General features: G+C 41.0%; 1 protein-coding gene across 8 annotated transcripts in view; it reads right to left on the bottom strand.

Moving 5' to 3' along the window:
• rapgef1b (Rap guanine nucleotide exchange factor (GEF) 1b) overlaps nucleotides 1-13179 on the bottom strand; it is a 55635-nt gene extending 42456 nt beyond the window's left edge. For all 8 annotated transcript variants that reach the window (XM_087792182.1, XM_087792183.1, XM_087792187.1 and 5 more), the window contains exon 1: nucleotides 12914-13179. In XM_087792182.1, coding sequence (XP_087648308.1) covers nucleotides 12914-12941 — 28 coding nt within the window. In that variant the 5' untranslated portion in view covers nucleotides 12942-13179. The remainder of the gene's footprint in view (nucleotides 1-12913) is intronic.
• Between the last annotated feature and the right edge of the window lie 6296 nt (nucleotides 13180-19475).

Here is a 19475-nt window from a genome sequence, read left to right as displayed (position 1 = left end):
ACATAACATAAACATTTTGGTTTTATTGCGTTAACAGAGCATTATCATTTTTCCTGTGGTTTTTGTTACATTTTCAAAGACAGATGATGGACATCATCACTTGTCATCTTGTCTTTAAAAAGTTTTGTTTTTACAATTGAAGAACTTTTAGTGCATTATAAATTCCCTATATGATTGAAAACTCCAATTGAATCCTTAAGTTGTTAATTGAAATCAACAGACAACCTGTCCACCAGGGTGGAGACCCTGTGATTTATTTACTATAATGTGGGAAATAACACATACATGAAGTGAGCATATCCCCTCCCTGTTCCTTCCCCCCTGGCGCCAAGGCCACTGCTACTACTTCCCCTCGTTCGTCTTGTTCACCAGAGCTGCTCCGTCCCTCTGATCAGCAGCGTCTGTGTAGAATGGAACACTGAAATTGACGTGCAAAACTGTCTGACCTTGTGGCTGCAGTGGTTTCCTGAACTCTTATATTTCTCATTTAAAGCTTGCTTTCCGATCTGAGCGGAGTGAGAGCAAACTGTCTGTGCAGACAGGTTCACCTTGGGTAAACCAATAAACTGAAGAACCACGACGTATTAAAAATACACAACTTGTCAGTCTCTCCAACGTCAAAGCAGCACAAGAACAGAGACGCAGTGACAGCTAAGTAAAAATGTTTCTGTTGGGATTAAATGCCAAGTTTTCTTTGAACGACAGCTATTTGGCGGAATGATAACAGGGCTCAATAAAACACTCCAGATAGTGAAACTGATTCTATTCACAGACACAAGAGAACCAATCACTTGAATGCTTGAGATGGAGACCAACACGAGAGACAGCGAGGCAGCTGCATTCTTGAGAGAGAAAGGCAAGGAGTGGTGCCATTCTCTCCGAGTCAGAGCTCCACAAAGATCCTCCATTATGAAGACAAAACAAGAAAAACAGATGCCAGATTATACACCTCATCAAGCAGTGTGCATGCAAATCAACAATTGTTTTTCCTGATCTTAAAATCAGGCAGACCTAATGAAAAATGTACGAGTGACGGAGGATGAGTCAAACATTCTCATCATTAGTGAGTGTCATTGATCCAGCAACTGACTGACCATGATTCCCAGCCCTACTCGTAATTACAGTTTCCTATATTGATTGGATTTCGATTCACAAGGTCTGTAATTAATTCATTTTGATTCAATTTAGAATATGCTCTTTAATTCAGAAAATGTTATTTACTTTGTTACAATACAGTAAGTAAGTTAGTAATTAAGTAAGCAAACATTATTTGTAAAGCGCCTTTCTAGACCAGGGTCACAAAGCACTTTAACAAACAGCTAAAATACATGCTTAAAATGATCAAGACACATAAGGCAAACACAGAAGTCCCATAAAATCAGGGAAAATCCAGCACAAAAAAATGTGTTTTAAGTTGACATTGCAGAGGGAGAGGTAGATCGTTCCAAAGCTTAGGAGCAGCAGCCTGGAAGGATTTCTCTCCTCTGGTCCGGAAGCGTGTTCGCAGAACCATCAGCAGATTCTGATCCACCACTGATGTAAGGAGGAGCCTGACTATGAATAGCTCTGAAAGTAAGAACCAGAAGTTCTTCTACTAGAGCGGGTCAGAATTCTCGCTGCAGAGTTTTGTATTAACTGCAGGCGAGACACTTCCTTCTTGTTTAGACACCAAAACAAACTGTTACAATAGTCTAAACAAGAAGACAAAAACACATGGATTATAAGATCCAGATTGTGTTGTCACAACATTTTTCTAAGTTTAGACATTTTCTCAGTTGAAGGAAATAGTTTCTGGTCAGTTTTCTACAGTGTTGTGCTAGAGACATGTCTTTGTCAAATACAACACCCAGGTTTCTCAGTAAGTGCTAAGTGACCCAAGTACTGACTCAACCCTGAATGGGGACATCAGATCCATGAGGTGAAGTCTTTCGATAAAAAGTCTCTTCAGACTCAGGAGATCTACATTTGTCCAAGGGCACCGTTTTTTCTGAATTGTCAAGTTCGATTAAAGAGGTGCCACCTGATCCAGTATTTCAACACAATGAGTAGTGAAACAGTGAATCAAACTGTCCACGTTAAGGCAATCATTGAAGAAAAGAGGGTCGAACAGCAGAAAAACTGTCTGCAGTTACAGTTCAGTGACACGCCTCTGAGACATAAATTTCAAGGGCTTAGGTTCAGGGATGAAGAAGTGGGTTCAGAAACATGTTGCTCAAAATTAAAGGCTTCAGTTAAAGTTAAAAGTTCTTTAGCAAAACAAGATGTGATGTCATCAACATGAAGATTGAAGTCTCCAAGAATAAGCACAGATTCCATTTGAATAATGGAAGATTAAAAGTCACTAATCTGAGACTCAAATGAAGTGAATTCCTGTGTCTGAATCACTTTGCATGAACTATCTCTATAAATAACAGCCAAAACACCCCCCCTCAACAGCGCAGTCAGCAGGACAGAGTTCATTAAGATGAATAAACTCTTCCTCTCTCTGCCATGTCTCTGAAAGACACAATAAATCCAACTTTTCTCTTGTGAAGAGATCATTTAGAGAAAATGATTTATTTGCAATGGAGCGAGCATTCAACACGCCCATGTGCAGCACTGATGAAGTCACTGAGGCAGTAATAGCGGAGCACAGCGGGACATTTCGAAGGCTACTCCAGCGGTCACGTGGGTTACAGCTGGACCATGTGGGTAGCTCCGGAGTAAACACTGAATAAAAAGGAGGAAATGAAAAAAACACTGCTTTGTAGGCTCCAAGATCTCCATTGAGGTCCAGGCAAGCGAAGGCGCTGTTGCGCTGTCACACACATCAAAGGGAGGAATGTAGTACACAAATCAAGCATGTCTGATGACGGAGAGTCCAGGCGAGCTGCAACGTGTCTTCCCTTGACTTGGACACCAGAACGTGAACCTCGCCTCAATCTCTTGCGGAACTCACCCGATATCCGACAGAGCAGCAGATAATCCGGAGAGTCTGTGTCGATGACAAACAGAGGAGGAAACGCTCGATCATAACTGTCCTGTGTGTAAAAGTCCTCCATCGACTTTCTGATGCTAAACAGAGAGTCACAATCATAGATGCATAAGGCTTGAGAAATATCCTTTGAGAGATGAGCATAATATTAGCATAAGTAGTTGTGAAAACAACTTGTTTACCACTCAATAGCAGGACCCAACTTTAGGTGCTGCGGATCACAGGCGGAATCAACTAGGGCTGTGTATTGGCAACAATCTGGTGATAGAATAAGCATCACAATACAGGGGCAAGAAAACAATATATTGCGATACTGTAGGAACACCAATATACATTTGTAGTATTTTCTTAGTACTTTTCTCTGGTGTTGCTGAATGTACTGACCGCAATACTCTTGATAGAGTTGTAACTGCTCTCATTCGTTTTGAAACTAAAATATGTCCAAATATTGGTTTTAAGAGCTGCGGGAGTCCACTGTATCCTCTCGTCCTCAGTAATCACCATCTAAAGGTTTTTTTGGTCCGCAAAAGTAGTGCCACACAGTGATAAAGCTGTAGAACATCCTGAGGATCTTGGTTGATATATAATTTCATTCTTTTTATGTGTAATGCAACTATGTGTATTTGAAACTGCTCAACCTCTTCACTTTAAGCTCCCGGATGAACATTGGCCGATGAGGTCTTCCCTCCTTCCTCATGTCCACCATTATCTCCTTCGTCTTATGAGGGTGAGGTTGTTGTCATCACATCAAGACACCAGACTGGCCACCTGCCTCCTGAAGGCCACCACCTTGCCACCAGTGATGCATCCTATTACTGCTGTTGTCCGACAAACTTTCAGATGATATTGTCTTTTTTGGTAGGTGAGATATTCGTGGGTGAACAGGACGAAAAGGATGGGACTGAGAACGCCTCCCTATTGGGTGCCAATGTTTGTGGGGATGCTGGCTGAGCTGATGGAGGTGGTTTCTGTAGTCATTGATGTTCTGCAGACCTCCCGGGATAAAAGCCGTCCAGCTTCTTGGCTGCTATGATGGCTTTACCGAGTCCATACTTGGCAGCTTTGTACTCCACCAACCTGCCTGACCTGAATGCGAGCAGGCATGTGGCTTTGGTTGGGGCTCTTTTTGACTTTTATTGTGGGTACCATGTTTTCAATACAGTTTTGAATTGGAATTTAATATAGTTGTGATGTACCCAGTCATATACAGGATTCAGTCCTGTTATATATCTACATTGAAGAGTCCTCCAGGTTGGCTGCATCCTTAACCACATCCCAGTCTGTCTGAGCAAAGCAATCCACTTATAAGGTTACTCTGGGAAATGTCAGTGGACAGGGTGTATCATAGACTAACTAATATAACAAATGTCTTTTGACCCTTTTTAAAGCTCAACTTTTCTGTAATGCTTTATTACAGAATGGCAGATACATTTGGGCAGGTGTACACTGTTGTTACAAATATCTGTAAAAGGCCAAGGTTATGGTAAAAGAAGGGATTATAGAGGCATAAATCATCAATAATGTCATACCTAACTCAGTTAGGCCAAATATAGCGTGTTAGGTCATTTTATGTGGCCCACAATAGCTTTGAATATGCCAACTATAATTGAGGTTATTCTGTGTGATTGCATTCATAGATATGGTACCAGAGTATCGGTATCCCAAAAATGACCTGACTTTGAAAAGAAGACTACATGCATGTCAGCAAAACAATTGGTACTTTTTATTTTAGAGACTTCCTCTTTACAGCAATAGTAAAAAAAAAAAACAGGAAGTGGGTCAGCGGAACCACATTAGAACAGAAACATGGTCCAAAGGAAAAAAAGTCAACCTCACAAACTTTTTTACATAATGTAAATATGTAGAATAAAAACAGTGCACTGCTCTTAAAATGCAACATTGCTTGATGTTTAAAAAAATCCTCTTAAAGAACACCAATACAATGAGAACATAACATGGCATCAAACTTTACCGTCATGCAGCTCTGGGTCAAGGTGACCCATTTCACATAAACAAATGTGTTTCAGGTATGCCTTGTGTTGGCCATCAGTCACGGTAAACAACCTTAGTACTGCATATGCAATTGTAGAAGCAAGGGAGGTTGTTCTAAAATACTAAAGGCAATGTTTTACACAAGTCTTCTTTTTAGTAAATATGTGGAGCTTTAATCAGACAGCCGATTCTAAATTCAAATTCAGCAACGTCATTTGTTAACACTGGCGACTCAAACTACAGACACTGCAATAGTCCACCCCGACAAAGTAAATGGCTTGAAGCACAAGTCATTATTCATTCATTGTCTGCTGTCGATTTAGACTGGCATCGGAATCTGGCAGCAACTGTGTGACGTCACATTTATTGTGTGCAGTGACCCACACATTCCAACACAGGCTCTAAGCGATCAGATACACAAGCGCTAGCATAGGCACGGGTAGGTATACACACACACACGGAACACATATTAGTTTATATTATACATTGTCGTTTCTAAGGTTAGCCTGCACTTCTTCACATCTTCTCTTGCTGCTCACTTAGTTCAAAGTGGTGGACATGAAGACTCCTCTTTTTATTATTTCTCTCGTTCAAACCGCACTTACTTAAGCAAGCAAGAAATATGTGATTGAGGTACAAGGGTTACACTTCTCTATACTGGTTGGAAAATAATACAATTCATTTGAGGTTTCATTTAAACAGTTTATAATTGTACATTTTATGTGAGCCTTAAACTTAAAAAGACGTTGTGAGAATGAACTCTACTTTACTACCTTGTGAGATGAAAATGTTTAATAATTGGTGTTTTCAAATGTGCAATAACAACGAATGAATGTAAAGTGAGTTAAATAGTTTAAGGTTATAAATTAAAGCATTTTTTTTTTACAGTACTTATATATTAATCACTGTCATTTATATGGTTTGTATATTAAGCAAAACAAATATTTGGGTTTTACAGATACTGTTTTGAGGGGCAGTCAAAAATATATAAATAAGTAAATTTCACTAAAAAACATAGTTTGCAAACCAACATGCACAGAAACATTTACACATCAGTATAAACCTTTGCTCTCATCTCACAAGGGCAGCATAAATATAGTCAATGTGGCCACGATCTGTGATAGTAGCTCAACAGGATGAAGGAGTGTGCACACAGCTACGCTAAACAAACACAAAATCACATTCAAATGAAGTAAACAATGGCATTTGAATTTGGATCATCAAATGACAATCACACTTGATAGCGGGCAGGTGAGATTAACAGCCATGTCAGGACGCTTACGGATGTGCGATCAACTGACACATCTAGCCCTGCCTTTCAAGCCTTGCAAAGACTTCTGTCTCAGGACTTTATTGGCGATGCTGTGGATCGCCTCCGAGGCCAGGGTCCACCCAAGACTTCCACTGAGCAAATGACCACCTTCAATAAAGCCACACGACTCAAAAAGCAAGGAATGTCCCCATGTGTTTTATTCTGCCAGTGAGTTGATTTTACATGAAAGCTCCAAAACTGGAAGCAGCAATCATGAACAAAGAAAGTGCACGGTTGCAGAAAACATTTATAGATTTAACACAAATAATTGCATGTGTAAATGTGGAGAACATTTTTCCACACATCTATTTTCAAGCTACATTTTAGTAAAACGACATTAATGCACAACTATTTGTTTTTACCTGAGTCCTCATTGAGATCACCTTGAAGAGAAGAGCACGTGTCTTCTGAGAAGCCATGTTGGCTCCTCCAACTGATATTCCCCATTAAAAGATATTTCAAGTTTGAAGAAATCCAGGTGTCTGAGCTTTATGTCCCGGTGGCTTGACGCTCAGGCCAGTATGTTGTCGACCCAGCTGAGTGTTAGTCAGACACTAACTTCTTCTCGTGGACATTCTCACTCGACTCAAACCCGTTTAAATTCACAAACAGCAACACAGAGAGGAGGCATTGTTGCATGATGGGCTTAGCCAGGCCGATTGTTTATCAAATAATTCCTCTCAGAAACATTGTCAGAAGAGTAGTAATCCCTCATGGAAATAAGGCCAAGTTGGTTTGGAGTTTAAATTTGTCACAAATCAAATCAAGCATTACCCGACTCAACCTGTGAACCGTGGCCCACAACTTGCAAACCCCTTCCTCAAACGAGTTCCTCTCTCTATGGAAAACACACGCCATGTTACAAAAGCCTAATTGCCATCTTGTCGATATGTTCGCTGCAGTCATTTCCCAACATGTAATCCATCCCTTGCTGTCCGATTTTCATTCTGTGCAAGGACTGGGTTAGCATCAATGCTCTACCTTTATACGCTCCCTTTCCCTCTAAGCCCTGCTCCCTCCCTTCTCTGTACAACACAGCAAAAAAGCTGTATGAGAATAGCAAGCCTTTCATTCTGTGGGACCAGGAGGGTGAAATTCTGGCAGCCATAAAACCTCAAGATTCCAATATAATATGTCACTCAGGATACATCCACAACATCACAGATCATACAAGTGGTCAAGCACCATTCAAGACAGCTTAAGTACAAATAAGTGCATTTTACCTACCGTTTGGATTATTTATTGGTTCAAAATATTATAATAATATAATATATAAATATTTAATTACATTTTTATGGTAATACAGTTTATGTTAAATTTTAATCTTGTTGAATTATAAAAGATGTACTTTTTAACTCGTGGGATCAGACAGAAAAATAGGCGTGGTTATGTGTGACCGGTGAAGTTGCCAGTGCAACTCATTGACTTCCATTCTAAAAATAGGTGGAATACAGTTTTTTTTATTAATAACATATCCTCGTGATGTTCAATGAAAGAATAAATATCGTTGTTCCGTTTATGCTGAAGTCTTACTCCGCGAGTCACCGTAGTCTTACTCCGCCAGTCACCGTAGTCTTAACCCGTCAGTCTTATTATTACGCAGATAATTTTGTGACTTATTTTGAACCCTGTATAATTGCAATAAACACTGTTATGGTGGTCTTGTCCATGAAACATTTTTCAGAGAAGCTTATGAGTTTTTGCCGTAAATGTCCGTAAATGTCTATGTTATTATGTTATTGCATCACATGAGCAAAACACACACTCCTCATTGGTCAACAGTGGCTTCGCTTCATTAGCAGACATGTATATATTGTTAAGGGATCAACACAGAGAAGGAGAGCAAAAAAAAACGTCTAGAAGGTTATTATTTTTCTAAGCGTTTATGATTTGTTATCTGTGTGACCATTTACACATGTAGACGTTGACACCCATAGTTTACAGAATCAAATAATACTACAAAACCCTTTAAATAACAAGATTTTTCATTTCCAAACATCCCAGTTTCATCAAAAAACGATATAATTACTGCTAGCTTCTCTTCCAAAAGTGTCGCACAATAACTAAAGCTTGGAAGTGTAGACATTGAATACTGTCAACAAGCTCCCTGCAAAAAAGACGACCATCAAAATAATATACACTTCAGTGTTACGTCCAGGAATGCTTGAGAGCAAATAATTACGGCGAAAAGACAACAGAAAAAGATTGCCACAGCATGTAGATGCTGAGACTAAAAAAGCACCACTTCAAGGACTCATTCTGGTAACTGTCCAGTCAGAGACAGGGCTAATAATAAAACTGACGTGCCAAGCTATTGTGTCACAAACCAAATCATGCATACACAGAGATGACGACATGAAAGCATAATCCCAAGAACATAAGTAGCAAGAAAGAAAAACAATACAAAAAATGTTGTTTGTAGTGAACAAACAGTACACCATACTACTTAATGCTTCTTGACCTGACTATAATATTTTTATATTTTTCACATACATTCTTAAGTTTTAAATCATTATCATGAGATGTGTGTGCACAGGACCAAGGTAGTAAGTGGACTCTTTAAAAATCATACAAACAACATTGGGTGTCCATTTGTAGCAGACGCAGTTATACGAAACCACATTTAGGGCTGACAATTTAATTTGCAATAGGGGTTGTCACAAGATACCGATACTTCGGTACCAAATTTTTATAAACTTGCATTACTATATTCTTCTTATTAAATGGAGCCATTTACTATCGTCAAGTTAGCATCATCAAAATTATTAAAACGAAAAATATATATTGAGCACATTTTCTGTACTATTGTGTTATAGCAAACTTGTCTCACACACAGAGAGCAATCACACGCTAAACAGAACAAAAAAACTCCACCCAATTACATCTCTTCAAGCCATTCGCCAAATCTGTGCAACATCCCTGCTTTCATGCTTTTGTTTGATGAAGTAAAGGCGGTGTGCATGCAGATAATTTCAGACTGGATGTCAGAACAGAAACAGATCGAAGAATGGTGTCATATTAACTCCCCAGAGGAACTTTGCAAAGGAGAAATGGCTTGTGACATTAAAGACGGTATCCGTGGAGATGAAAGAGCATGATGAAGCAGTCAGTGTGCTGGCTGCTTCAACAAAAGTCTCAAGCAGAACTTTGGTGTCGGTTGATGCAAGAACTTGATGTGTGTGCTGTGCTGCTGAAGACATTGATGAGGTCCCTTAGTGTTCACCCCAAAAAACTCAGACAGTACACAAGGCTACATCATCACTAGGACATCTGGACAGGAAGTTCACATACTGACTTTGCAGTAAGTCAAGGTGGCTTCAAGACTCCCTTCATACAAAAATCATAAGACTGGTAAAGAGTTTAAATTGTCACATGAGAACGGACAAGCTGACCAACAATTTTCCAGCAGTAATCCACTGAGGCAAAAACACCAGTCTAAGCTTCATAAGGATGAATGAGTGTGCACACTGCTACCCTACGCTTCAGCGTTAATTACGCAGACAGATAAAAACATGGAGGTGCTTGATCCACACAGTTGACCTATACTGCTGCTCTTTAGTATCTGTAGACGTCATTGATCAACGGGTTAGAGCGTAGTGTTTCGTTTACGCTCGCAAGTCACGTGACTGCATGACGGCCAGAAAATCAAATTAACATAAAATTAAATAAAATCCCAACCTTTGTGATACGAGCATCACATTTTCTAAAATCGCGATTATATCACAAATGCATTTAATCGTCATTCTGCAAAATTGCAGGTCGTTTAATTATTCTTGAAAATCTGTCCACAAATTGAAGACCGCAGACGTGTATTACGAACACTGCAAGGAGAGACCATATACACATTCCCACCTTCAATAGGCAATCACATCCAACCAGCTTTGACTTTACTTTCCTAAATCCTCACACTTGGACTTTAAGTGCCGGATTCCTGTCTGGCAGCAGCCAAATCCCACGTAGATACCACCTTGCTTTCAAGAGTTTTCAAACTTCTCCAGCTTCTAGTAGCTCAGATCACTATTTAAAAGCTATACTATCGAACTTTCAACTCTGCTCTTTCCACATCACTGGATGCATGCGTCCTCTGAGGGACATATTTGGGATCGATGAGCACACTGTGGGAGGACACAGAGCACAGGCCAGCAAGTGACCCAATAAACACAACAAGGTTGCCTGGGAGAGCGGGCCGCATAAGAGAAATGATGCAAGAGGGAGTTGATTGATGGAACACATAACGACTCACTCTCTGTAACGACCCTGTTTACCAACTGGTACTGGACTCCAGTCCAAATAATTCAACCAGCAGATACTCCATGCTGCATTTGAAGATGTGCCCTCATAAGTAGTCGTAATCTCAGCTCAGTGAGATTGGTGAGTGTTTTTGTGTATCACGCTGTTTAGACAGGCACACAAAAGTACACTGTGTGTGTGTCTTCATTGAGCTGTGACCATATGTAGTCATCGGTCTGCAACACAGACCGAATGCAGGTGTTCTTGGCGGAGCTGACCGGGCAAATATACGTGTGCACGCTGTGTGAGTCGAAGAAGATTCTCTGCCATCTCAAAAACCTCAAACTTGTCTTCGAAATGTAAAAACTTATAGAGTAAGTAAGTAAGTCATTTTTATTTGTATAGCGCTTTTCCAGACCAGGGTCACAAAGTGCTAACACTTCAAACATGCCAAATACTTTAAAGATCCTAACTTACAGTATGTCACATTAAACAAACGTTCTTTTATTTGAGTGCGAGAGACACATCACTACAGCTACACTCACCACAGAGGTCCTTTTATAATATTTTGTAATTATGTTAACTCAATTTGACAATACCGGTATATAATGTAACATCATGAGATGCTTTCTGAGGGTTGCTAAGCTCATGTGATTTGGAATCAAACTCTTTTTTCCATTTTTCCTTTACAGTAAAGGTCGGATGAAACTGACCAGAAGCAAGAGAATAAAAATAATTGCAAAAATGACTTCTATTTATACTTGAAGGCTTCTCAGCCCTGTTTGATTGAATACTATTTTTTATTTTTTTTATTATTATCATATTTATAGAAAAAATGTTTGCTATACTTGAAAGCTGCTCAAAATGTTTTAAAATGTATAATAGTTTTGTTTATTTTTGCTTGTTAATGTGAAATGAATGATTGTTGTTAGATTTATTTAATATAGTTGAATAAAGTTTTTTTTAGCAATAGTTTCAAAAAAATCTTGAAAAAGTAACAACAACAAAAGAAAAAAATGGTATCGACTACTGAAATTTGGTCTCGTGACAACCCTTCATGTTTGAAGGAGAATCATTGTAATGGAACGTTTGAGTCTCTGTTGAGATGTGAAAATGTGAAGGTGTATTCGCATCAGGAGTAAAGGCATCACTTGTCTGAATTATGTGTACAGAGGAAGTGTACGGGCATATCTTCGTGAATGGACATGCGTTAACACGTCACACAGTTGTGTTTTTCTGCATCAGTGATGAGTGTAGGTATTTCTACACAAGTCAGGAGTGTGACTGTACCTGTTGGTTCTTGAATGTCATGGTGCATCCAAATGTAAACTACAATGTACATGTCATGAATGCATAGGTATGAATTAGAATTTATATACGTTTGATTACAGTAACAGAATATTGTGAAAGACCAAACTAACTTTGAAAACTTGCTTTCGTGATAATATCATAGCAGCTCATTTCTTTCGGATGGCTTAAATGTTTTAAGATGTAGAGCAGGGGAAAAGTCTCCTTTACACATCTGAAATTAGATATGTTTCGGGGTGACTTTTTTAAACTTTTGTTAAATTTGTTTTTTGTTGATATCTTCTAATCATATCCATCACAGATGAACTCTAAGTAGCTATGTATAGGGTGGAAATTCCATTTTTATGTGAACCCATATGGGGGTATAACTAAAATTAGATTTAGTGTTAAAGGATTGATTTTTCGAGAATGTGTTTTATCCTAAATAGTGTAGAAAGGTCGAAGGCATCAGTGCACAGGTGTGTGTAGGGGGTAAACTAGAAAGACAGCTGGAAGGAGTGGGGTGCAAAAGTAGCTGCTGGGCATTATATTCCTGCCAGAAGCAGCATGGACGACCACCCTGTCTCCCCTCAGACTTAATAACTGATGGATTCTAATACACAATCGCGTGAGAGAAAACACACCGTAATGGGTTAGCTTTTACTAGGCTAGCGTTCTACAGAAATCTGATTGAAAATGGTGCTTTAGGCGATACATAAGATCTGGGGTGAGGTTCACCTTTCCTACATTCACAAATCCACACAAGCAAACCCTGACGTTTTACTACCGAGACCAGCCGGCGAACGTAAAAGCCTGAGACTGAATGTAAATGGATCTGCCTCGGTTAGCTGGTCGCCGACATCTGTCTCGCTGGATTCCTCTGACGGTATCAACTTTCAACATCTCGAATATTTCCAATCTCAGACTAGCATTAGCCGGCAGAGCTAACGGTGTCGCTTTATTTTGACTGGAGCGGAGAAAAGAGCAGTCAGGAGGCCCGTGAACGACGAGCTCTATCACCGCCTTTAGCCGTCTCTGTGTGGACAAGACACCGAGAAACAAGGCATCTGGTGCCGTGTAACGGCGTTGTGTTTTCCGTGTAACGGTTCGGGTCTTACCTTGCTTGCTCTCTATTTTTCCCGACATTTTCAGCAGCTGGTCTCCCCACTTCAACAGAACGTTAGCTACAGACGAGCCGCGCCGTGTGTCTGCTGAGATTATTCCCACATTTCCGACAAACTGTTGGATCCGTAAGATGGTTCCGTGGGAGTGGGAGCGGGTCGTCTATGACACACTAACATGGGTACGGTGGATGAACGCCTCTCGGTCCGTAGCGGGTTGATTTTCTCTGGGTTCACCACAGACGTTACTGATCTGAAGACACTCTCACTGCTGAGCCGCGCTCCAGGGTAACAGTGACCCCTAGTGGCAGGAATTAGACACGCAGATCTGTCAACAAGAGCATGGGCGTGTTTGTCCTGAATTCGACCACTTAAAAAAAAGCAGAATCAACAACCACTCGGACATTTGGTCAGCTCATTCAAAATGAATGTATATTACACTTAAACGTATTTATAAAGTAGACATCTAAAATAGGAGTTAAAAAAAATCAAACACAATAGTTGGATTTCAACTATTATTTATTATCAAGGTCTGACACAGCAAGTCCAGACGATCAATTTTAATCCTCTTCCCGAGTCACACCTAGCCTTTTCATCCCCATTTCCCCACATTCATAAACTGTTTGTCTATATTCTAGTCCATGTGTAACGACATGTTAATAAAAATGTTCAAGCTCCTTTTTGAAAAATGTCATTGATTTCTTTATTAAATTTCCCGTTAAACCATATAATAGATATATAAAAAAAACAACTTTGCCCATACTCTTTCAACACTCTTTCTTTAAGTAATATTGCAGACTGATGACATCACTAAAACTCTTGCAGGAGCAAGGTCTCGCTCCAAAAGTCCCGCCAAATAGATAGGTAGATAGAGAGAGAGAGAGAGAGGGATGGATGGATGGATGGATGGATGGATGGATGGATGGATGGAGAGAGAGAGAGAAGGAGGGAAGTAGGGAGGGAGGGTGGGAGGGATGGATGGATGGAGAGAGAGAGAGAGGGGGGGATGGATGGATGGATGGATGGATGGATAAACTTTATTGATCACTCTGGAAATCTCCTTTGGGAAATTGTTTTCCAGTATCCAGCAACTCAGACGATAGATTCATAAAGCAATAAAAGAACAAAAATTCAAATGACAGAATCATCTTTTACTCGGTAAAAAAACAGCAACTCTCAAATATTTTTAGAATTTGAACAAGCAGACAGCGTGGCATGTCACTGGCCTATAAATTATGGATTAGACTGACAGTATGATTTGATTCCTGGGGTGATCTGGGTCTGTGTGCTTTCAGATAAACAACTAAAGAAAGCTTCTGCATGCATTAAAACACCAAGCTGCTTGACTAATGAGTCCATACTGTATGTGCACTGTTTTTGTTCACGTCCCGCTCTGCTCATCCAATGCATTTCATGTTCTATCTAGCTGAGGCAGAGATGTGAGGCTGCTGTTTTCCCCAGCTTTCAATATGCAGATTGTCCGAGTGCTCTTGCTTACAAAGCAGGAGCCGCGCCCATGAAGCAAGTGCAGGCTGAGTTGAGATAGGAATTCCTTCACCTCGGGCTATGAAAAAGTCCCAGAGGGAAGACAATGAACTTCGAGCAGACTTGTCAGGGCAGGTCGGAGCTGAAAGTACAGTCGGCCTGAACAAAGTCTCATGCAAAAGGACAACGACTCAGTTCGGTTGACTCCGAACTGAAACCACTCGAGCGTAGTTATTGGTGTCAGACAAGGATAATAAACAATACTGACAATTAGCTCTGACCTTCTCTTCGTAACATCTTTTTTATTATTAACGTTATTAAAGTTGCGCTCATTTATTTCTCCGTGCTTCGCTTGTCTCTGCTGCCACCTGCAGGCCTGTACATACTGCAACCCTGTGCAGTGTACTTACTATGTTACCATACCATGTTTGCCATCAACCGCTGGACAGCGCATGCAGTGCTTTTTTCTGCCGCAAGATGGTAGTAAAACCTTCTTATTGTACCATTGTAGGGTGAGAGTAGAGCGATGAGTTATAACAACTCATCATTGTACCATTGTACACTTGAAAAAGATTCGGATTTAAATTAAAAAATATATATATATTAAAAAATATTATTGCAACTAAATATGGGTAATGAATCTCGACTAAGGAAAGAATAAGAGTAAAGTTGAAAAACATAAAAGGAGACTATGGTGATAATGGAAAGAAAAAGGGTTTTGCGAATGTTTTAAATTCCACGATATTAGTGACATTTTGTATTTTAAGGTTTTACTCCTTCTGATCCTGACATCCACGAAGAGAGCGAGTGAGCTTTGTGCTCTCCCCATTAGCCATCAGTGTCATTCCGTCGGAAGGTTCTCAACTCCTCTTTCCGGGCGACAACTCTCACACAGCAGGCCTTTACTTGTTGTCCTGTGAGGGTTTTGTTTTGCAGCGCCTGGCCTCATACGGCCGCTCTGATGCCTTATTCATCTGCCACGGAAGATGTTAGCATTATCCAGGCCTACCAGGCAGCGGGTGGATCTGCTCCTAACGAATTAGGGGCACATTCCACCCATGGGGTTGCAGATGAAGAAATCTGCTCAGTTGCTTCTTGGGCATCCACCTCAACCTTCGCTAGAGCCTATCTCCTCGACATGGCGACAGGTTCAGTAGCTCATACTGTTTTTCAGCGATGCCATCTCCTCGACTCCATATCCCGTGACTCCAGTGGATTTGAATCCTGGGCAGGCGGGGCCCTAGTGATGCTGCTGTCAGGAGCGGCGTCCAGCTCGGGGTACATTTATCCTGTCGGGTTTCACCTTGGGTTGAAACCAATAGCGAAGCGGTTAGAGGGTGAGCACCAAATGAAGTAGAACCCTAAGTTATGATCATAATCTCCGGTTCTACAAATTGGTGCGAAGCCCTCCAACCTTGTCGCCCAGAAGCTACTATTCTCGCTGAGTTTTCAGTTGGAGGAAGTGCGGCGGGTATTTTATACAGCAATAGCAGGGTAACCTTGGCAAGTGAATGACATTGAATTCACTTGACTACAATGAGATACATGTATTGTAATATATTATTATTTGACTGAAGTCACTCACCTTATTTATTTTTCTGCTGCTGATGTACTTGGTGTAAGTTGTCATCATGCTGTAATTCCCACAAAGACACCTCATAAAAATGTAAAACATGTACGCAAATCACAGTACAGTATATGATACACTGACGTCAGGTGCTACGTGGAGCTATTGTTTGGGTCCGTGAACGCAACATTCGGTGGAGGTGTGGTCTAGTCACTACCACCTTTGACCCATCAATTTAAGAGAAACTTAAATCAACTTTAGGTTCCCTTTAAATTTTTAGCGCTGTCGTGGCTGCCTTGGTGATTGTCTCACCTTTTCAACTTTTCAACTTCAGATTAATAAAGTATCTTTCATTCAATTATTGTCTTTCTTTTATCTTAGTGGAAAAACACACTTAAAGCTAACCATTACAATACTTTTGTTTGTAAGTTAACGTTAACATTACACAACTGTAATGCTAATATCACAAAAATCAAGATAAGAAGTAACTATGCCATGATGTAACTGTAGTGTTAGAGCTTCCATAGAGACCCAATTTAAATTAACATAAAATATTTAGGAAGAAGGACATTGTTTTTAAAATGTATAAAAAAAAGATCTGCAACGTGAAAATATTCGTTCTAAATAATGAAATGAATGTTACAGCACGGTCAAATGTATCATGGCTTAAATCCCAAGATACAGAGTATATGAACAGATCAATTCAATTATTTAAAGTAAAATTACCTTCTACTAGCTTTAGACCTGCCCCAAGCAGATTCCCCTTCTCATGCGATTGGAGGGTGATGGAAGTTGTTTGTGACCAAATATCAACAACCACTTAGGTGCAGGTAGTGCCAGATGGGTTGTGTTTATGAACACATTATGTAGATTGAAGGTAGTAAATGTGAGTTTGCGGAACAAGAGGTTAATTTAGTCTGATAAATGAGTGTTTTGCATCAATACCAGCAGCATCCAAGAAACACAATTAAAATGATTATCTTTCAACTTGGGAAAGTTGGTTCTGGTTCAAGCGTGGCCTGGACGAGTTTGATGGTAGAGGAGCCGATAAAAGCAGATACAGGACAGTTTGGTTAACTGGGAGTTGTCAGCAGGAGCCCGGGGGAAGAGCCCGTATGATCTTGGTGGTGGTGGGAGTGCAATGCGGAGCTCAAGCACAGTTTAAGGCTCTGTTAACCTTGGCCAGCGGTCAGGCCTCACATGTAGAGCAGGGTAAGAGAGGAAGGGGATCAGCAAGGCTTAAATGACTGAATAAGTATGAATGCATTAACCTAAAAAAGGATGCAAAGTTGTTTCAAGATAACCCTCGTCGCTCCATGCCAGCCTTTTTGTTTAGCAAGTCATTGCGGAGAGCGTCTTGTGGCAGGATTAAGATGGACAGCTGGCGCTTTTGTCACTGTAAGCGAGGTTCACCTGATCCATACAAGAGCACACAACCACGAGAATAGAGCACTGCCACACAAACAAACAAACACACACACACACACACGCACGCACGTGTTAACAAGGTCTGGAAAACCGGAAGGGGGTCTGGGTTTTTTAGACAATGTTGGAGGTTAATAAACACAAAAACAGTTACCGAGTGCATTTGTGGAAGACTGGCAGCACTGAGGAATTATTTATGTGCTGAAGCAGCCATTGTTGAGTTGCTCTTTGCAGCGCTGCAGGGCGCAACTCCAGCTTTTGGAACTCACAGCTGCTTGCCTTTCACAAGCCCTCCTCTGGGTCACGGCGACGGTGAAGGTCTAGCGCTCTCACTTGTCTTTCTCCATAACTTCCTCACGGCTCCATTTCTCAAATGGCAGCGGAGACCAAACTCGGTCACGGGACCCTGCACTCCTCTGTGCCAGTCCTTCCCATGCACCTGATTGACATTTAGCTGAGAGGCCGAAGTAAAGAGCTACGCAGAGCTTAAAGCAAAGCTGTCTGCGGGGGTTCACATTGGATCTGGCCACACCCCCACCTTTCGCCTCCATTAGCTGCTGAAGTCCCTGGTGGTTTTCAGGCGCCGTTGGCCTGAGATGTGAGCTCACACTTTGGATATAAAAGCACAAGGAGAGAGAGAGTAGAGGGCAAGCCTTTAATGTAGCGACACAGAAAACAATTATTTGAACCATCGTCTTAGCAGTAAGCTTTCTCCCCTCCAAATGTCAATGGTCATCCTCCCTGTTATTCTTCACAGGGGTCAGAAACACTCAATGGTTCTGTAGAGTTTTAAAAAGCTACAGTTCCTTTTTTTTCTCCACACACTGTCTGTGTTCTGCTGCTTTTCTTTCATTTACTAACTCTGCCAAGGAGATTGTGAGAACGTTAATAAAAATAATAAAAAACTGATTAACTGATTTCAATGACATTTTCAGGAATCAGATGATAATCTATGATTGAGTTCTGGAATTCCCTCTGGTTTCCGATGGTCAGTAGTGTTGGAGAGGTCACTAGGGTTGGAGATGTCAGTGGTGTTGCAGTGGTCAGTAGTGTTGGAGAGGTCAGTAGTGTTGGAGGGTGTCAGTTGTGTTGCAGCGGTCAGTAGTGTTGCAGAGGTCAGTAGTGTTGCAGCGGTCAGTAGTGTTGCAGAGGTCAGTAGTGTTGCAGATGTCAGTAGTGTTGCCGATGTCAGTAGAGTTGGAGAGGTCAGTAGTGATGGAGAGGTCGGTAGTGTTGGAGAGGTCAGTGTTGTTAGAGAGTGTCAGTAGTGTTGCAGAATCAGTAGTGTTGTAGAGTGTGAGTGGTGTTGCAGTGGTCAGTGGTGTTACAGAGGTCAGTAGTGTTGCCATGGTCAGTGTTGCAGTTGTTAGTAGTGTTGCAGAAATCATTAGTGTGGGAGAGGTCAGTAGTTATGTAGAGGTCAGTAGTGTTGGATGGGTCAGTAGTGTGGGAGAGGTCAGTAGTGTTGTAGAGGTCAGTAGTGTTAATAATAATAATAATAATAATCTCTATTTATATAGCGCCTTTCTAGACCAGTGTCACAAAGTGCTTTGACAGCCATTCACACATACTGATGGGAGTAGGCTGCACACACGCGCCAAATCTGCCATCAGGAGCAATCAGAGTAGAGGTGAGTAGTGTTGCATAGGTCAGTAGTGTGGGAGAGGTCAGTAGTGTTGTAGAGGTCAGTAGTGTTGTAGAGGTCAGTAGTGTTGGATAGGTCAATAGTGTGGGAGAGGTCAGTAGTGAGGGAGACCTCAGTGGTGTTGCTGTGGTCAGTTGGGTTGCAGTGGTCAATAGTGTTGGAGAAGTCAGTATTGTTGGATATTATCAGTTGTGTCGCAGTGGTGAGTTGTGTTGCAGTGGTCACAAGTGTTTTAGAGGTCAGTGTTGTTGGAGCGTGTCAGAGGTGTTTCCGAGGTCAGTGGTGTTTCCGAGGTCAGTCGAGTTGCAGAGATCAGTAGTGTTGCAGAGATCAGTAGTGTTGTAGAGGTCAGTAGTGTTGTAGAGGTCAGTAGTGTTGCAGAGATCAGTAGTGTTGTAGAGGTCATTAGTGTTGTAGAGGTCAGTAGTGTTGTAGAG

Source organism: Callionymus lyra, chromosome 5 (assembly GCF_982586985.1).
Source record: "Callionymus lyra chromosome 5, fCalLyr1.hap1.1, whole genome shotgun sequence".
Lineage (NCBI taxonomy): Eukaryota > Metazoa > Chordata > Actinopteri > Syngnathiformes > Callionymidae > Callionymus > Callionymus lyra.
The sequence above is the reverse complement of the archived record's forward strand: the minus strand, read 5'-3'. Positions and strand labels throughout refer to the sequence as shown.